This window comes from Misgurnus anguillicaudatus, chromosome 12, assembly GCF_027580225.2.
Source record: "Misgurnus anguillicaudatus chromosome 12, ASM2758022v2, whole genome shotgun sequence".
NCBI classification, from domain to species: Eukaryota; Metazoa; Chordata; class Actinopteri; order Cypriniformes; family Cobitidae; genus Misgurnus; species Misgurnus anguillicaudatus.
Window position 1 is genome coordinate 34,642,905 of NC_073348.2, and position 19,815 is coordinate 34,662,719.

A 19,815-nucleotide genomic window follows, 5' to 3' on the forward strand; every position below is an offset into this window, starting at 1 on the left:
AAGCAAAGGTCACATCTGTTACGCGTACTTGCCTGCGCAGTTTTTTGTCACAGATTTAAAAACCTTCAAACTCAAAAAATTATAAAACCTATATTAAATATACATAAAACATATAAGTACATATTTAAGTAGGTTCTGGATTTATTATAAGTATGAATAAGCACTGTGATAAAGCGCACCACTCTAAGAAAACAACATTACCCATAAGGCACTGGGGCTTCACCATGTGACGCAGACACTCCTCCCGCTGTGATTGGCTGTTCTCCTGACGCACTTCGTTCGATGTATGAGGGCTGAAGGTGAAATTTGTCCTCCTGTGTCTGAACCTTATCGTCGCGATTATGTCATCCTGTGCCCTTTACAGCACGCGCGCACATCTGTGCAGACGACTGGTGAGTTTAAAGAAAATAAAGAGAGCTCAATGGCGAACTTTCTTTCATGCTTTATAGCGAGTGTCAAAGCACATGCACTGCAGCTGCAGGCCTCTTAACATTGTTTACGTTCTAAAGACATTGCTCAAACTTCATTAAACGCAATGCTTGCTGTTCAGAATTTATGAAACATACAGTATAACATATTTGAATCCTCTATTGCAGGCACAACAATATTTAAGTAGGACGTACGCCACAAGACCATCTCTAAATGTGAGTTTTACACTTACTGTGTATGGGTTCTTCTGTTACCTGTAAATTTAATGAGTTTCCGGTGGTTCTCTCTCTCTCTGGACAGGAAGTTGTTATCGTCAGTGCTGTCAGGACCCCAATGGGGTCCTTTAGAGGAAGCCTCTCCGCTGTACCTGCAACCAAACTGGGCTCTATTGCCATAAAAGGAGCCATTGAGCAAGCAGGTAGAGATATGGGTTATTTGCTCAACCTAAACTAGTTTATATATGTATATATTGTAGCTTAATGCGTACAGTGCTAAGGTTGTGGGTTCGATTTTAAGGGAACACACACAGATTAAAGCAAATAGCTTGAATGTACCGTAAGTCGCTTTGGAGAAGTGCCATCAATCAGATTCATACACGTAAATGAGGCTTGTGCTTCATATCTTCAACATAAATATAACACAAATGCTTCTATACAGGTGTGGCTGAAGCGTACACATACTTTCTGTACCTCATCTTCATTTATTTGTTTAAAAGCATCATATATGGGTACTATTACAGGAATCCCTTTGGAGGAGGTAAAGGAGGTTTACATGGGGAATGTGTTGCAAGCAGGTGAAGGACAAGCTCCAACCAGACAAGCTCTTTTGGGTGCTGGTGAGTATGTCAACATGTTGTCAACATTGTAGCGCATACATATATTTAGGCTCTAGAACACGTGAGCGTGATACGCTATCTCAGATGCGATTAAAGCATTTGAAAGAGCAAAGGCTGCAGGTTTAAACATGTATCACACACCGCAAGAACAGAAATATAGCAGTGATTTTTCATTCTTTAGCGGGTGTTGATTTACAAAGCACATAGCTTTTACTATTTACTACTTGTTAAGATGCAATTTAAAGGGATAGTTCACCCAAAAATTAAAATTCTGTCTTCATTTTCTCATCCTTATGTTGTTTTAAACCTCTATAAATATCTCTTTTTTTGATAAACACAAAAGAAGATATTTTGATAAATGATGGTAAACACACAGCTGATCCCATTGACTTGAAACCACTGACTTCCATAGTAGGAAAAACAAATAAGATATAATTTAATTGATACCATCAACTGTGTGCTTATCATCATTTATCAAAATGTCTTCTTTATCATTTATCACAATACTTCCATAATATTTGTTTTCCTACTATGGAAGTCAATGGTTACGGTAGCTGTGTGCTCACCATAATTCATAAAATATCTTTTTTTTGTGTGTTAATCAAAATAAAAAACTCATACAGGTTTAAAACAACATGAGGGTGAGGAAATGATGACAGAATATTCATTTTTGTGTGAACTATCCCTTTAAGGCTCATCAAATGTATTTTAAATGGTGCAGGCAATCCCTTAATGCACTGCAATACGTAAAAATCTGCGATGGAAGATGTGAGTCAAGCAAACGCTTATTATAAAATACACTTCACCAATTTATTGATTAAAAAACTTTGTTTGTGGTCTTCCTCTTATAGGTCTCCCACTGTCCACTCCAGCAACCACGATTAATAAAGTCTGTGCCTCCGGGATGAAATCCATCATGATGGCTTCTCAGAGTCTCATGTGTGGACACCAGGTGATGTGAAAATCATGTAATGAAAGATCCAAAAGTGGTTGTGAAGAAAATAAGAGACTTTATGTACCTATATGATTGATGTCTTTCAGGACGTGATGGTAGCTGGTGGAATGGAAAGCATGTCTCAGGTTCCCTATGTCATGGCCAGAGAAGCGCCCCCTTATGGTGGAGTAAAGCTGGAGGATCTGATCGTAAGGGACGGGTTGACGGACGTCTACAACAAATTCCACATGGTATCGTTTGTTTTTATGACTCACCCGTTAGGTACTGTGCTTTGTGCCTTTGTTTTGTCTTTTATATGTTTTTTTGTAGCTCAGTTGATAGAGCGTGACACTAGCAAAGACAAGGTCATGGGATTTATTCACATACTGATAAATGAAAAGCATGACTGTACTATTAGATCACTTTGGGAAAAAGCTAACCATATGTAAATGTTTAAATTTACAACTAAGTTCAATAATAAACCTTTTAGGAAAGCAGGAAATTAACCTAAATTAAATATTAACAGATGCTTTGAATATCAGACAGCAACACTTTAGAAGCCTTGATTATGTACAGCGTCTCAACGTTTCCTGTTTTTTTTAGGGTAACTGTGCCGAAAACACAGCCAAGAACAGCGGGATTTCCAGAGAGGAGCAGGATGCGTATGCCATTAACTCCTACAGTCGCAGCAAAGCAGCATGGGAAGCTGGTCTCCTGGCTAAGGAGGTGGTTCCCGTGAGCATTCCTCAAAGAGGTCATTCTCAAAGTCTCCTGTTATAAGATAATATCTAATTATAGATATGAATAAAATGGCGTATGTTATAATTGTATGTTTGTTGGGATTCAAACCAATGACCTTTGCACTGTAATGCTATTGTGCCATAGGCAAACCAGACATCGTTGTGAAGGAAGATGAAGAATATAGAAAGGTTGATTTCACCAAAGTTCCCAAACTAAAGGCTGTGTTCCTTAAAGAAAACGGTACAAGCATATCACTTCATTAAAGCAAATAGTGCTTTTAAATTTAAATGTCATTACTAGCAAGTCTTTAGTTTTAAAGGTGACTCAAACCTATTTTTGTTTGTACAGGCACGGTGACGGCAGCTAACGCTAGCACTCTGAACGACGGGGCGGCAGCTCTTGTGCTAATGACGGCGGATGCAGCAAAACGGCTCAACGTCACACCACTCGCCAGAGTTGCTGGTAAGAGGTTTAAAATTGGTCAAGCTATATTAGGGTGACCATACGTGCCAGATGCGTCCTGGCCAGGATTTCGGTGCGTCTTCCGGAAATCATATTTGTTGACAGTATACGCCATTCAGTTAAAAACATAAGACATACAATCATAGTTTCATTCTTACCTTAAAATGTAACGATTGCTTTTCTGTAATAATAATCCTCTATGACGTATGCGGTTGACAAATACGACTACTGGAATACGCACCCGAAATCCTGGCCAGGACGCGTCCGGGAAGAATGGCATGTATGGTCACCCTAAGCTATATGTAGTATTGTGCATATGTGAGTAGGGGTGGGCGATATGACCAAAATCTTCTATCACGATAGGATTAATTTTATATCATGATAACGATATGTATCACGGTAAAGTTTTTTATGTTTTAATAAGGTTTAAATCTTTAATACCATAGAGATTTTCATAATTCTCACAGAAAACATATACAAGCATAGAAAGAAGATAAAAACAAACAAAACCTAAGCTCTCTGAAGATAAACAATCAATGATATAAGAATGATAATAAATAATTATTCATGTATGTATAAGCCTACATATATTTTTATTTAAGGTAGAAAAGTGATTTAATCAGGAGCAGTGAGAGATTTTCTCTCAATGCTGTTTGATTAACACGAGTGACAGACAGGAGCAAAATTAGGTAACTTCCCCTTTAAGACCAAAGTCCGGATCCAATACACTGTTACACATGCGGTTTCTCTTTTAGCTGTTTACTTTCCCTTCAGACCTAACTGGTCGTGTTTATGAGGATGCATGCAAAGACGGGAATTTTGACGCATATGTCTTTTTTAAGGCCAATAAAGCGGAAAAATGCTCACGAGCTTAATGAGCAGCGGTCGCGCGACTTGCGCGCTCCTCACAGACAAAAAGAGCAGCGGTTGCGCGACTTGTCCGCTCTTGACACACAGAAAGAACGCACGCATACAGATCTGTTGTCTGTTTTTCAATGGCTTAAAACAACGTGTTTTAAAACTGCAGTGCTTAAATACGTGTACAAACGTTACGTTTTCGCGACCACGTGCACAGGAGCGTGACGTGGGCGCGTAACCTCGATAAAAACGATAGTCCAAAATCTCTACCGGTTGACAAATTTCTACCGGTTAATTATGTCTACCGGTTTATCGCCCACCCCTATATGTGAGCTATTGTGCTACAAAACAAGTTGGTTAGAAATCTCTTTCTTCCTATTTTGCAGCTTTTGCCGATGCCGCTGTCGCCCCCATCGACTTCCCCATCGCTCCGGCCTTTGCTGTCCCCAAAGTAAGCTAACCCTTGTGCATTTATTCCCAAGCTAAATTTATCTATCATATTAATTTCGGCATTGTGCAGGTCTTGCAAGCAGCCGGTGTAAAGAAAGAAGACATAGCCATGTGGGAGATCAATGAAGCATTCAGCGTCGTCGTTCTAGCCAACATCAAGATGTTAAACATCGACCCCAACAAAGTCAATATAAACGGAGGAGCGGTTTCCCTCGGACATCCAATCGGGTAATCCTTCTAATGGATCACTGTTGTTCGCATCGATCTACTTTAATTCGATTTGCACCATGAAGAATGTGCCAATTTCGCCATTTCTAGAATGTCGGGGGCGAGGATCGTGGGACACATGGCGCACAATCTGAAATCAGGACAGTATGGACTCGCTAGTATCTGCAATGGAGGAGGCGGCGCCTCTTGTATTCTGATTCAGAAGTATTAGGACTGTACATTCATAAACACTCCTGAAGGAATGTAGGGTTAACTTATTTTGTAATTTAGGCAAGTAGACTACACCAGAAATATCTCCATGCCTTACCGTGAGCTCTCCGTCTCTCCAGACTAGGTCACTCCTGTTTTTCTCTAAAAACATAATCAAAGCATTAGAGGCTCATGCAATGTTGATTGAGTGTAACATTCATTGCATATCTTTTTATGTGGTGGTCTTTTCAATGTAATGCGTAAATGAAAGGATTTAGATTTATTGAAAATGAATAAAAAAAGAGATTGTTAATTGTTTTCTTGTTGGACTAAATGCTGTTCAGGTTACTTGAATGTGGTACAGTCTTGTCCTAATGGTTAGATAGTCGGGCTTGTAACCTGAAGGTTGCCGGTTTGAGCCTTGAGCAAGACACCTTTCCCCCAATAGGCTTTATGCCCAGCTGCACTACTTCCTGAACTTCAGCCAGCTCCCTGTTTCCTGTCTGCCATTGTTGGACAGACTGATTGATCCAGGTGTGTCTGATTATTGTTGCGACTACTGAGGTCGGGCACACCTGGATCGGTCAGTTTGTCCAGTGGTGGCGGACAGGAAGCAGGGAGCTGGCTGAAGGAAGTGGTGCAGCTGGGCATAAAGCCTATTGCTCCCCAGTAACAGCTGCCTATTGCTTCGGGTGTGCCTGTGTTTACTAGTCACTGGTGTGATGGGTTAAGTGCAGAGGTCACATTTCGAGTACAGAAATAGTTGACAACCACATCACTTTTTCATAATATACACTGTAATTCCCTTGTATGAACACCAGGTGGTGCCAGAGATTTGATCTGTGTCCATTCATTGACATCTATGAATGTCTCAACATCTACTTTACGGTTTTACAGAGTACGAAAAATCTTGCAGGTATGAAAAGTTGAAAGCAGTCTTGGGGGAGGTGACCTGTCTCTGTAAATTTTTGCATTGGTATCTGTTAACAGATATTTATTGAAATGTTCTACATGGACAAAGCAGGATGCCTATAAATAATCCACCAACCATAAAAAACAGGATCCACTCTTTAAACGCTAAGTACAAGAACTATTACATCCGATAGCACTTGTGGTTTACTAAATACATAAAAGTTATTTAAACAGCTTTTTTAAGTTCAGTTCATTCATGCAATCAAAGTGATTGTTTCAACATCTTAGTGTGGAACATGCAAGTCAAATATTGACAGAATGTCAGGAGCACCTACAACGTCACTACTGCCAAACTATCAGCCCAAAACCTCTGTTACTGAATAACACGGTTGTTGACCCTCATGTGAGTTCTCAGAGTTTTGAGATCAGTTTGAGAGGAGCTAAAACATTTATTCCCTTTTTAATTTGACGATTACTCAATGTGCAAACTGTTTTTTGGGAGACCGGAAAGGAAATGGAGTAACATCTGATAACAGATGAAGCCTTCGTCATGTGAAGCTTTCAATTGTTATTGTTCAGGTGATTCTCAGAAATGTGTGAAATTATTTCCTGTTCCATATAAGCTGCTGCTGTTGTTATGGTTGAACACTTTTGAGATCCTGCTTGCTTTTGTTTTACATAATTGCTGTATTATGTCTATTGTATTTGACTTCACCTATAAATGAAGATTTAAAATGACACTTTTATGTACAATAACTAAGCTTGTTAACTAAGCTTAAGTTATTGTTTTGGTCTTTCTGAGACAGAGAAATGTAAATGTTGTACCTGTTTGCTTTGTGCACTTGCTATTGGTTTATGAGTTTTTAAATGCAAGTATAGAAAACCATATTTATTGTAAATGTCTATAATAAGCTCTCATTTAACTAGATTATATTATCAAATCATTGTGAACTATCATGCAGGAGGGAAGCTGTTTTCCTTTTTAGGAGGAAGAAGATAAATCTGAATTACATTTGGTTCTCATTTGTTTGTTAAAGTACAATGCAAAAATTAGTCTGATCCATACACTGTAAAAAAATGACATGTTGCACTTCTTTAAATTTAATCAACATTATGACTAGTAGTTGCATAAATACAAAATAAGTTACATTTTTTATTTCAACTTTATAATTTATAGCAACCTGTACACTTTTTTAAATTAATTATAAAATAAAAAATTTAAGTCCAACAAGGATTTTTAACCGTATGATCTCTGTAGAAGACCTAAAAATAACCATAGACATGCAGTGGATCATAACTAATGCCTTGTAAGCGCAGATCACCAGGTGATATAATATATTTGCATTTCTGCATCCACCTGACTGCTGAAGTTTCAGAGGTGTGGCGTTTGTGCTCATTACACATACAGAGGACACCGAGTCTGTCAATACTGAAACGACAGGAGTTTTAAGAGGTAAGAATAATATCAGTCAATTAAAATTGTTCAAATGGTTATATACAGTATAATGTATATAATGTCTGTTTTACTTTATATTCAATCTACAGAACTTGACTTGAATGTTTGATTTAGTTGAATAATCCCAGAGAGAAGACAGGAGAGGAGAGATGAATAACAATACGGTAATGACACCATACACTTATTATTTTGATGCTTTTATGGGATATATTTTGATGCTCTTAGGCACATTTGAGTCATTTGAATAAATAAATCTATTTTTTTACATTTTTGTCAAAACATGTTTATTATTATGTTATCATGTTATTATTTTGTTTTATGGTGCTACTTAGCTGTATTTTTTAAGTTATGAAGGTTTAAATCAAAACAAACCAACTGCAGTTGCATTAAAATTAATTGGAATGCACAACCGAAAAACAAGATTTCTGAACAATAAAAAAAAGGTGGTTATCTCGTTTTGCAACGAAACTCTTCATATATATATATATATATATATATATATATATATATATATATATATATATATATATATATATATATATATATATATATATATATATATATATATATATATAATGCGTTTATGATTGGTTTCTGTTAGTCAAGGAACACGGAGAACTAGTCTTAGCTAGATTTTTATATTTATAAAGCATTAACCTGCCTCGTGATAATGAATAGGAGACTTTATAAATGATTCATTATCTGGGTCATTTGAGCGTCACAAAAAGAAGTGGTGAATAGATTTGTATCGTAATGTTTGATTAAAGTTTTATTTTTTATTTTAAGTTTTTGTGATGTTACAACAACCCTAAAGATTTTTTTAATGAGTTATCTTTTTCAAAATAAAGACAAACCCAACATCTGGGTTATAAATAAAACCATGCTGGGCTTAGAATAAAACAAATCAACATATTGGGGTGGTTTCCCGGACAGGGATTAGACTAGTCCTAGACTTTTAAGAGCTCTCCAAACTGAAAACAACTTGCACTGACATATCTTAAAATACATCAGTACCCTTTGTTTTACCTCAAAATGCACACAGGTAATGTTTTTAGTAAGGCATGTTTGTTAAAACTAGTTATATTTCCTAATTAAACTAAGGCTTAGTCCTGGATTAAGCTAATCCTGGTCCGGGAAACCGCCCCATTATGTAAATGTGTAAGGTGATCAAGTTGTTTTGGGATCATAGCACTGTCAGAAATGGTCCATAGTTGTCACTGGGGAAGTACACCAAAAAGTATACTGTATGTACCATTTAAGGCTAGATTATTTATACATTGACACCAATATGTACCTCTGAGGTACTAATATGAACACTTTGGGGCAGTTTCCCAGTCAGGATTTAGATTAACCCAGGTCTAAATTATATTAGGACATTTAAGTAGTTTTTTACAAACATACCTTAAAAATTACATTACTGGTGTGCATCTTGAGACAAAACAATGGCACTGATATATGTTAAGATATGTCAGTGCAATATGTTTTTACATTAAGGCCGCTCAAACATGCATTTTAGTCTGGGACTAGAATAAACCCTCTCCGGGAACCTTCCACTTTAGGTGCAAAGGTGTACTTTTTAAAAAGGAACCGCCCCAGTGACCATTTTATGACCCTTTGTTCTGTATGACGGTGTATAACGAAGAACTCATTAAAATGTATTATTGTGACATGTGACATTGTGTTATGTTATTTTGTTCTGTTTATGGCAGTAATGTCCCGTGAGGTCAGTTGTGTAAGGAGATATTTGTTGAATGTGTCAGCAAGCAATCAAATCTGATATCATTTACTTCCTCTATACATGTTTGTAGTCCTATTTTGCCAAGTTTCAAAGATAAAAGCTTTTCATTAGCCTTCATGTAAAAACCTGCTCCGCCTCTGAAACAACTTTGCTGATGTCACACTGGGTGTGCAGGATGCTGGTTAATGTAAACATTAACAGAAAAAATTATTTGGGTATTGGTCTTTTACCAGTTATGTAAATGGTCCTTTCTGAAACATCACCTGTGATTTTAATGCAGATTAACATCATTGCTATTCAAGTTACAGTAGTAACAAGATAGCAAGATGCACCTGACAAAATTAAATAAAATGGTGTAATGATAATATGGCGTTTTTTCTATTATAAATGTTGACTTGTCTCGATGTCCTTCAGATGTATGCCAATGCTTCTCATGTAAACCACGGGTTTCAACACGAGGAGCGGCGGCCCCCTCCATATGCGCCTTCATCGGGACTCTACCCTGCTTTACCTCAGTACCACGGACAACAAAACGTAGCATCTCAATACCAGATCGCTTCCCCCTCATACCCTTCAGAGAGATACCCGACCGCTCAGACTCAGAACCTGCATCAGTACACACCACACACAGCACCTGTTAATACCCATCACACCGCCGCACCTGCCTTCCACTATGCTGCTCCACCTGTTCACAAAGGTAGTATATTTTCTATTAAAAGTGTTTGAAATTATGCTTTAAAATGTTTGTAGTAATACTATGACTCTCTGATAGGTTCCAAGAAAAAAACTTGTACGTGTATAACAATCACAGTCATCATCCTCCTGATCATTGCTGGGGTCATAGCTGCACTGCTTTGGTATTTTGGTAAGAATCCCAAACACTGGATGAACCAGCTATTCAATTTTGGTCCGGGAAGGTCACTGTGCAACTAAGTTTAGTTCTGACACTAAAATGTTTGATTTTAGATGCATTTGACAGATGTTTTTATCCAATTCGAATACAAATATACATTCCATGAGAATCGAAACCAAAAGATAAGCTCTGCAGGATGGTGTTGGATAACCCTGCAGTATATCAAAGCTCATTGTTTGTTTATTGGTTAATGACTTTTGTGTGCATTCTCACAGGTGTATTCAGCTGTAATGGACGGCAATGTAAAGCAGATAATATATGTGTCAGCCACTCACAATGGTGCGACGGTGTGCAGGATTGTCCATCAGGAGAAGATGAAGCACAGTGCTGTAAGACTCAACACTGACATCTGCATTGTACAGCTAACCATTTCAAATACAACAGACAAAGTGTTTAATAGAAAGCAGCCTGAATTTCCCATATATGTAGAGAAAATAAAGTGTTACTCTCTTAAAAATAAAGGTGCTATATGATGCCATAGAACCATTTTTGGATAAATGATTCTATAAAGAACCTTAAACATCTTAAGAACCTTTCTGTTCTTCGTAGTAAAAAAGGGTTTATTGGATTATAAAAAGGTATGAAAGAAAATAATGGTCTATGGCCTCAGTGTAAGCAGTCTTGGGGAAAGTTACTTTTAAAAGTAATGCACTACAATATTAAGTTACTTCCCAGAAAGTAACTAATTGCGTTACTTAGTTACTTTTCATGGAAAGTAATATTACTTTTGCATTACTTTTTCTTACTTGGCTGAGGCTTGATCGCTTTCAGGACTTGTAGGTGTTTTTATGACTGAGAAGTTCTGCATTCAGAAATTGCATATTTATATCGCAAAAATGTCAAGTTCTGGCCTGCCATCTTTGTTTCTGACTCAAACTGTTCCTGCTCAGGCGTGAACGTATAAAGTGCCTAATTCTAAGTGACTACATTCAGTTTAGTTCAGTAGATTATTATAATTTTTTTAAATCAAATAAATTAAACTGAAAAGTAACTCGCATTACTATTTAAAAAAGTAACTCAAATATTAGTGTGTACATTTATAAATGAATGCGTTACTTTACTCGTTACTTCAGAAAAGTAATATTATTACGTAATGCACGTTACTTGTAATGCGTTACCCCAACACTGACTGTAAGTGTATTACAGGATTGCAATACAGTCCCTCCGTGATTATTGGATTGCATGATTTAATGCATAATCAGCCAAAGTCTGCATATTTATGCAGGGGCCGAGTTTTTAAACATGCCACACTTTCGCCGCATAAATTGCAGATTTCTGCTTGCAAAATATGCGGGGCTTGCATGCAAACCGTTTTTGCCAGTTTACGCAGTTTTTGCAAGTTCTCGCAATTTTGGCAAGTTCACGCAATTTCATCGCATAAAATTGCATAAATATCTCACATATTCCATCGCATTTTTTGCGAAAACGTGCCGCAAGATCAAGGTCCACGTTTTTCTGGAAGCACTGGCAATATATTGATATATATATTTATTTGTAGCAATAACCAACAGTAAATTGTATAGGACAAAACTATTGTTTTATGCCAAAAATCAGTATGATAATAAGTAAAGTTCATGTTTCATGAACATATTTTATATATATATATATATATATTTATACAACAGTTCTTTCTGGTTCTCGAATCTGATTGGCTAAGACCTGTGCGATATTGTGCTGATATCGGCACTGTAACCGCTTCACCTTTCGTATCATTCCGCCACCTAGTGAATGGAGGTCCTTAGCAGGCTCATCTCTGAATGGAAAAACACAGACGCCCTGTTTTGAATCACTCTCCGTTTGTCTCATTAGTTTACTAGCTCATAAATCAGTCTGTGAATCCCCAATCAGAAGTTATTCCGTCAAAGATCAGCGCTCTTGGATGTTACGTTACAGTTAATGGGAGAAATGTCTTGTCACATCGTGTGGATTATTAACACTTGGAAAGAGGAATATAAACACTCGTTTTTTTTCTGGAGCTATATTTCTTATCAGAACGCGAAAACACCGGCACTCGGCCTGCGGCCTCGTGCCTCTGGCCTAATCACAGCCGTGATGATATAGAGCTATATCACACTCCTACTCGAGCGATATTGCTTAAATATATATATATATATATATATATATATAAGATTTATCATAATGTATTTATCATTAGGTACTTAGGACTTTCTAAGTGATTTTCTCAATATTTTTATTTTTGCACCATTCAATTTCAGATTTTCAACTATTGTCATATCCTTATTCATTTTTTAGATGATGTATACATGTCAATTTAAAAGAATTGATCTTTATGACTGGGTTTGCAGGGTCACATTTGTGCAACAGTAAATCCAAATATAGCTGCAAGCAGCAATACCGGGGTCAAGCCAAAACCAGTAGATGGCGCAATGACAAAATTGTGCATGCAACATCAGGTCATGATTATGTTACATCTAGCTAGTTTAATGACTATACACTTTAGTTTAGTGAGAAACAGTTGTATGACCATAGGGCTGGCTTGATATCAAAGGTTTTGTTCAATTATAAGGCCATCTAGTGGTGCAAGCATACAATTTTTTTGTGTAGCCTCAGAATGTGCTCATGCATCAGCGTATCAAATCTGGTGAAAAAATATATTTTCGTTACGAAATTACAACCATTTATGTGTAAAAAACACAAAATTTGAAGGTAATTTTTCGTTTTTTGCAATTTTCGGCCATTTCTGATGAAAATTTTAATATAACGCCAATAGAACTTTTTGTTCAGAAGGTAAGGTTAGTTTCTTCCTATGGTGTTTTTGAGTCGATCGGAATAATGCTCGCGGAGATATTCGCGCATGTTTTTTAAGCGCTATTTTGATGCACAGGGCTAACCGTAAGACGAATCCTGGCATATTTGGTATCGTTGGACTCGGCAACTATTCAAAACTCAAAGGAAAGAAGTCCCGTGAAAATACGTCATTCACAGCCAAAGTTATAGGCGTATAATACATTCGTCTGGCCACTAGGTGGCGCTGCAACGAAACTGTGCATGCACCCTCAGTTCTTGACTGGCATATCACGTACTAAGTTTTGTGTCAATAGGTCTAAGTTTGGCAAAGGTACAGCCTAAAATCTGTTTTTTTGCGCTCTACATAAAATTTGTTGACGCGCCATACGACAACGGATTGGTTTATCAAAATTCTTTTAATAACTTTTTGCCGTGAGGGTCTCTAGATGCTACATACCAATTTTTGTGGCAATCGGGTACAAACTCTAGGAGGAGTTCGCAAAAGTAGGTTTTACGAATAATTAAAAATGGCGGAAACATTTTCATGATGGAAAATGACGTCATAGGGTCTAATCGAATCGGCTTGAGCCAAGGAATCAGAGGAAACAAGAATTTCGTTTCTAGGACGTACGGTTCAGAAGTTATAAGTAAAAATATAATTGCAACTTTGGACTGATGGTGGCGCTAGCGGGTTTGAGATAGAGACTCCAAAATTGCTATGGATATTATTTGGACTGTCCTCTGTCAGTGTGCCAAATTTCATAACTTTCCTACGTATGGTTCTATGGGCTGCCATAGACCGCAAGGTGACAGGAAGAATAATAAAGAATAATGAAGAAGAAAACTAACAGATACAATAGGGGTCTTCGCCCATTCTGGGCTTGACCCCTAATTAACATCATGCATTTGCATCTAACTACTTGATCTGTTATTTTTCATTTGTAGTTCGTCTGTACGGATCGAATTTCCTTCTTCAGATGTATTCAAATGAGAGTCGGAATTGGGAGCCCGTGTGTTCAGATGGATGGAATGATGAGCTGTCAAAACAAGCATGTGAGCAGATTGGGTACCCCAGGTAACATTTTAACTTTAACTTCAAGAACCATTTGTGGTTCCCCAAAGAACCATTGAGTTAAAGTTTCTTAAAAGTACCAGTTCTTTCTTTCATTATCACTTCCAGGTTTCTGGCTGTCCTGGGAGATGTAATGTTTGATGAACCTAGTTGAATATTATGTATATTATATTGCATTTTTGTCAAGAAAGAGAGACGTCTAAAAGTTACACAATGCGCCTTTAAAGGTTCTTTATGGAACCATACATCGAAAATGATTCTTGTATGGCTTTGCGTAGCATCTTTATTTTAAAAAGTGTGCTGTAAATTGTATGTCTGTCTGTATACAGTGGCAAGAAAAAGTAAATGAACCCCTAAATATGATAATAAAGGGGAATGGGCAAAAATTTCCTCGAACGATGTGCAGGTCTGATTCAAAACTACTGAAAGCGATCACTTGAAGTAATTGTTGCCAAAGGATGTTCAACAAGCTATTAAATCCAGGGTTCACTTACATTTTCCTCCAACATTATGAATGTTTAATGGGTGTTTTCAGAATTTTTTGTGTGTTGTCAGCTTATACACATATCTAGGGGTTCGCATACTTTTTCTTGCCACTGTATTTGGCTCATTTATCATGTTTGATTTTGTTATTTTGTTTATGAGAAAAACGGCCATTTATGTGTGTGGTTTATGTCTCAGAAATACTTATGTAGGTTACAATGTGATTTCTTCGAGAGCATTATCTAACTCTGTGACGGTGATGGCAGACTCTCTCAGTTCTAATCCAAATATAACCACACAAAGTTTTCTCACTAAAGGGTAAGATACAGAGTTTAGTTTTTTTTTCTAAAGTGCTTCATGGTCATGATGTAGTTTTTTTTATTTGTTTAATATGTTTGTGTTTTTTAACTTCAGTACAACCTGCGCATCTAACACAGTAGTGACACTCAAATGTATTGGTAAGAAAACATTTTGTATCCCTTGTCATAGGTGAAATAACTGTGACCCAGTCTGTGAAAACCCATCCTTAAGTCATTTTTTGTGATTAAATGTTTTCTACATAATGTAAAGAACAAACAGTGAAAAATAACCTTGATATCTTTAATATTAACGTAGTAAGATCAGGTCAAAGATTGAAATCAATGTTAAATCAGTCATCTGATGCTCCTAATCATCATTAGATTATGAGACTTTAGCCTGGATTTCACAGACATCTTAGTTAATGGTTAGTTAAGTTAATGAAAAAACGGAATTATCAATTCTGCTTTCTGCTCTAGATTGCGGAAAAAACATTGGGAGCAGAATTGTGGGCGGCACCACCGTGACGTCAAAAGGGGTGTGGCCATGGCAGGTCAGTCTGCAGATATCCAGGAGTCATGTGTGTGGAGGATCTATTATAACTCCTTACTGGATCCTCACCGCAGCACATTGTGTTGAAAAGTAAGTGCTCTCGATTAGTCTCATTTAAAGAAATTATGATGAACTCTGTTAATAAAATGACCACCTTCTAGATATTCAGATCCAAGGCAATGGACCGTTTTCGCTGGATATCTGACTCAAAGTGAGATGAAGTATGCAAACGGCAATTCTGTTAGCCGAATTGTTAAGAACAAGTTTGACCCGACCACCAATGAAAATGATGTTGCTCTCATGAAGCTTAACAGTCCACTCACAATGACATGTAAGAATTTTTATTCTTCTATTTCTGAAAATGTTCATGAATCAGAGGACTCATAATGAATCAAAGTCTTTGGATTCAAAGGCACACTCATTTATTTTTTTTGTTTGTAGTGGCATTGTCAAATTTTTATTTAAAGATAGAAAATGGCGGCACGACAGCTATACGTCAGTACATTAGACACATTGCTTTTCATGTGTCTTGTGACTGCATGTTTCATCACAACGCATATATGGCAAGCCGTTTTGACTTTTATTTGTTGAGTTCTTAATATCAACAATTCAGTTTTCACTAGTTACAATTTTAATTCTTGATATCAGGAATTACATTTCCACTAGTAACATTGTTAATTGTTGATATCAATAATTGTAGGGCTGGGTTAAAAAAATCGATTTACCAATTCTGAATCGATTTTCATATTTCTAAAGATCGATCCATAACTCAGAGGATCGATTTAATAATTAATAACTTAAACTTGCCGTGTCATTGAATTCACGCATGCGCGCGAGGTGGAAAGACATTAAAACAATGAACATGGAGGTCAGTAACGTTAAGCAAGCCGCCGTTGTTTTGAAAACTTTAATTCAGCTGGGAATTTTTTTTTTTCAAAACACTTATCTAAATCTCGAAGATCAGATCAGATCAAATCGAATAATTATAACCGATTCAAGATCTTGAGTATCGGAATCGAATCGATTCTTCAAATTTGACTAGAAACCCAGCCCTAAATAATTGAATTGTTACTAGTTAAAAAGTTAATTCTTGATATCAATAATTTGATTGTAACTAGTGACAATGTTAATTTCTGTTATCTGAAATTGTATTTCTGATATTAATATAAATTCAGATATCTAAAATGGCTTTCTTAATAGTAACAATCCCGTTCATGAAAACAGAAATTAACATTGCCACTAGTGACAATCGAGTTATTGATATCAAGAATTTACTTTTTAACTAGATACAATATCAATATTGATATTAAAAATAAAGGTTTTACTAGTAAGAATTGTATTTCTGATATCAGACATTATAATTTCAGATATTAGAAATATAATTCTTGATATGAAAAATTTAATTTGAAGGGTGGCCTATGGTGAAATTTAACTAGTGAAAATACAGTTGTTGATATCAAGAATTTAAGTTTTCACTAGTGGAAATTCTATTATTGATATCAAAAATAGCAATTGTTACTAGTAGAAATCCATTTGCTGATATCAAGAATTAACATTTTTACTAGTAAAAATTGAATTGTTGATATCAAGAACTATGAATAAAAGACGAATAAAAGTCAAAACGGCTTGCCATACGCATATGATAATATAGTCACAAGTCTTCGTTAGAACCAATGCCGCTGTTTTTTTCAATCTGGGAACTTTTCCAATTTGCAGTTAGCCACTGTATCGAACAATGGGGGTTGACCAGGATTAAATAAATAGTATTTGACTGGTCATGTGATCTTAAAATGTCAGCCCCCATGAGGTGATCCACTTCATCCATAAAAATGTCGTCTACGATGTATAATTTTTTTGTGAAGTATCTTTAAAGTAATAATTCATCCATTTCTTTTCACTTTTGTATACATTATTTCTTATATTATAACATTTCTTTCAGCAAACGTCAGGCCAGTGTGTTTGCCTAATGTAGGCATGTATTTCTCTGCACCAAGAGACTGTTATATCACAGGATGGGGAGCGCTGTCTTTTCAAGGTTTGAAACTATTTTATAACACAGATAATCACAACATCTTTTGAAAAAACACATACAGACAAATCCAGATGCATTCCATTAAAAATGAATAAAATGCAATAATAATGAATATTTGTGAATATGAAGGATCTGGATCAGAGACCCTACAAGAAGCCAAAATCCAGCTGATTGACAGTACGACGTGTAACAGCTATCAGGTGTACAACGGGTTAATCACAAACACTATGATCTGTGCTGGCAAACTGGCGGGTGGAGTGGACTCCTGTCAGGTCACAAACATACATTGTTGAAAAGAGTAAATAAATGTTTCATTTTTTGAAGGCTAAATATAATAACTCTTCAACACAGGGGGACAGTGGAGGTCCTCTGGTCACACAAGAGAATTCTCTATGGTGGCTGGTTGGGGACACTAGCTGGGGTGACGGATGTGCTTACAGAAACAAACCTGGAGTCTATGGAAATGTGACCTACTTCCTTGACTGGATATATCAACAAATGCAGGTCAGATTTCAAGAGTGACACAAAATTATTATTATTACTATTATTTATTAAACTGTACAAATGCCACGTGGCCACCATCCAATTTGTTGTTTTTGCAATGGCAGTGACCATTATTAATTATTTCTCAGTCTCTTTATTAGAATACAACCAGAAAATACAGGAAATTTGTATGCAGTATTAAAAAAGTGAATATATCGCGTGGGCACGAGAAAGCGATAGTTTCACATGCGCACACGAAAGTTTCCCTTGAGCATGCAAAACTAAATGCGGTAGTTTCACGTGAGCACGCAAAACTAAATGCGGTAGTTTCACGGGGGCACGCGGTAGTTTCACGTGAGCATGCGAAAGTCTCACGGGGGCACGCCAAAGTCTCACGTGAGCACGCCAAAGTCTCACGTGAGCACGCCAAAGTCTCACGTGAGCACGCGAAAGTCTCACGTGAGCACGCCAAAGTCTCACGTGAGCACGCGAAAGTCTCACGTGAGCACGCGAAAGTCTCACGTGAGCACGCGAAAGTCTCACGTGAGCACGCGAAAGTCTCACGTGAGCACGCCAAAGTCTCACGTGAGCACGCCAAAGTCTCACGTGAGCACGCCAAAGTCTCACGTGAGCACGCCAAAGTCTCACGTGAGCACGCCAAAGTCTCACGTGAGCACGCCAAAGTCTCACGTGAGCACGCCAAAGTCTCACGTGAGCACGCCAAAGTCTCACGTGAGCACGCCAAAGTCTCACGTGAGCACGCCAAAGTCTCACGTGAGCACGCCAAAGTCTCACGTGAGCACGCCAAAGTCTCACGTGAGCACGCCAAAGTCTCACGTGAGCACGCCAAAGTCTCACGTGAGCAGGCAAAACTAAACTTTATTTAATTTTTGCTCCATGTCCCCTTAGGGGCTCCGTAGAATCTTAATTAATAGAGAGAAAAATAAATCATTAAAACTGAGTGGTTGCTTAAGACTTTTGCACAATACTGTATAATAATTGTATTGTTATTATTGTTCATGTCAAATTAAAAAAATATATATATCTTTTTTTCAGACATATTAATTATTTGTCATAATAAAGAAGATTTGACAAGAGCGACTGATCAAAACCACAGATTTTGGACTGCTGAGTGTCCAGGATATGCAACATTTCACTGCTTATTCTTTTTTCTTTTGTATTATTTTATTATTTTCTTTTACATTTATCCAAAAAATAGCTATTTATTTTCACTAGTGCCAATAGCGTAGTAAAGTTCACAACATGTAAATTGTTTTATCTTAATGTATGTTTTTATATAAAGAACACAAATGATTGTATTTAAATGTACTGATGCTTTATTACATCACTGACACATGACTGTACTGAGGGTTTCTATGATTGTGTGGATGTAAAATTGACAAAAGCTTTCTCTGAATCTCCTCCTTTTTTCCAAACATATGAATGCGGCTGCAAGCGTTTGAGCAAATAACAGGTTAAAAAGGGCAGTCGAACCATTAAGGGTTTGTTTGCAGTACAGGCAGACTGCACTGCAAATTAATCCCTCTGTTCTTCATACAGTACATCCCTGCAAGTGCTCATGAGTGTTCAGTTTGATCAGGGTATTCTTACATTAGCAAACATTTAAAGACAAATAAAGGCACGCACGCTTAAAATGCGCAACATAACATTTTTTCCACTAGTGGTTGCAAACAGTACAAAGCTAAGCTTGATGATGCTGTGAAGAAATATGGAATGATAGGAATTGTAGTTTCCACTTTAACTAAGAATGAAAATCAGTCCAACAAATCATATTTATGGATGACGTAATCAAATAAAGTTTTATATTTGTTAGGCTAACATAAGCCAATAGAGTGGCTTGATAGAAACAACAATGAGTGGTTTGCTCGATCCTACTTTTGCAATTGCCGCTATCGACATAAGACATTGGCGTATCATAAGAGCGACTAGACAGTACTCAAAAGGGATATTTTGATGTCATACGACAATCTATTTGCACAGTG

The 19,815-nt window shown here is 37.0% G+C and overlaps 2 protein-coding genes across 2 annotated transcripts; both read left to right on the forward strand.

Moving 5' to 3' along the window:
* The first annotated feature begins 237 nt into the window (after positions 1-237).
* On the forward strand, positions 238-5,439 carry acat1 (acetyl-CoA acetyltransferase 1). The gene is made up of 12 exons (XM_055207917.2): positions 238-392; positions 597-644; positions 730-847; positions 1,169-1,264; positions 2,116-2,216; positions 2,306-2,449; positions 2,802-2,952; positions 3,084-3,179; positions 3,288-3,401; positions 4,646-4,710; positions 4,780-4,937; positions 5,028-5,439. The coding sequence occupies exons 1-12, from the start codon at positions 342-344 to the stop codon at positions 5,146-5,148; spliced, it is 1,263 nt and encodes a 420-aa protein (XP_055063892.2). The 5' UTR covers positions 238-341; the 3' UTR covers positions 5,149-5,439.
* Positions 5,440-7,337: 1,898 nt separating this feature from the next.
* tmprss2 (transmembrane serine protease 2) lies at positions 7,338-19,221 on the forward strand. Its single transcript, XM_055207868.2, has 14 exons — positions 7,338-7,491; positions 7,584-7,658; positions 9,647-9,929; positions 10,005-10,097; positions 10,361-10,474; positions 13,839-13,968; positions 14,647-14,766; positions 14,863-14,906; positions 15,225-15,387; positions 15,459-15,628; positions 17,237-17,332; positions 17,459-17,601; positions 17,681-17,833; positions 18,869-19,221. Exons 2-14 carry the CDS (start codon positions 7,644-7,646, stop codon positions 18,875-18,877), a joined length of 1,533 nt encoding a protein of 510 aa, XP_055063843.2. The 5' UTR covers positions 7,338-7,491; positions 7,584-7,643; the 3' UTR covers positions 18,878-19,221.
* Positions 19,222-19,815: the final 594 nt, after the last annotated feature.

Bases quoted from the DNA above. Each gene is read 5' to 3' on its own strand.
- acat1 (XM_055207917.2), top strand. From the start codon at position 342: ATGTCATCCTGTGCCCTTTACAGCACGCGCGCACATCTGTGCAGACGA. The intron at 645-729 runs GTGAGTTTTACA...CTCTCTGGACAG, and splicing joins CCACAAGACCATCTCTAAAT to GAAGTTGTTATCGTCAGTGC. The intron at 2,217-2,305 runs GTGATGTGAAAA...GATGTCTTTCAG, and splicing joins GTCTCATGTGTGGACACCAG to GACGTGATGGTAGCTGGTGG.
- tmprss2 (XM_055207868.2), top strand. The intron at 10,475-13,838 runs GTAAGACTCAAC...TTTCATTTGTAG, and splicing joins AGAAGATGAAGCACAGTGCT to TTCGTCTGTACGGATCGAAT. The intron at 17,333-17,458 runs GTTTGAAACTAT...GTGAATATGAAG, and splicing joins GGGAGCGCTGTCTTTTCAAG to GATCTGGATCAGAGACCCTA.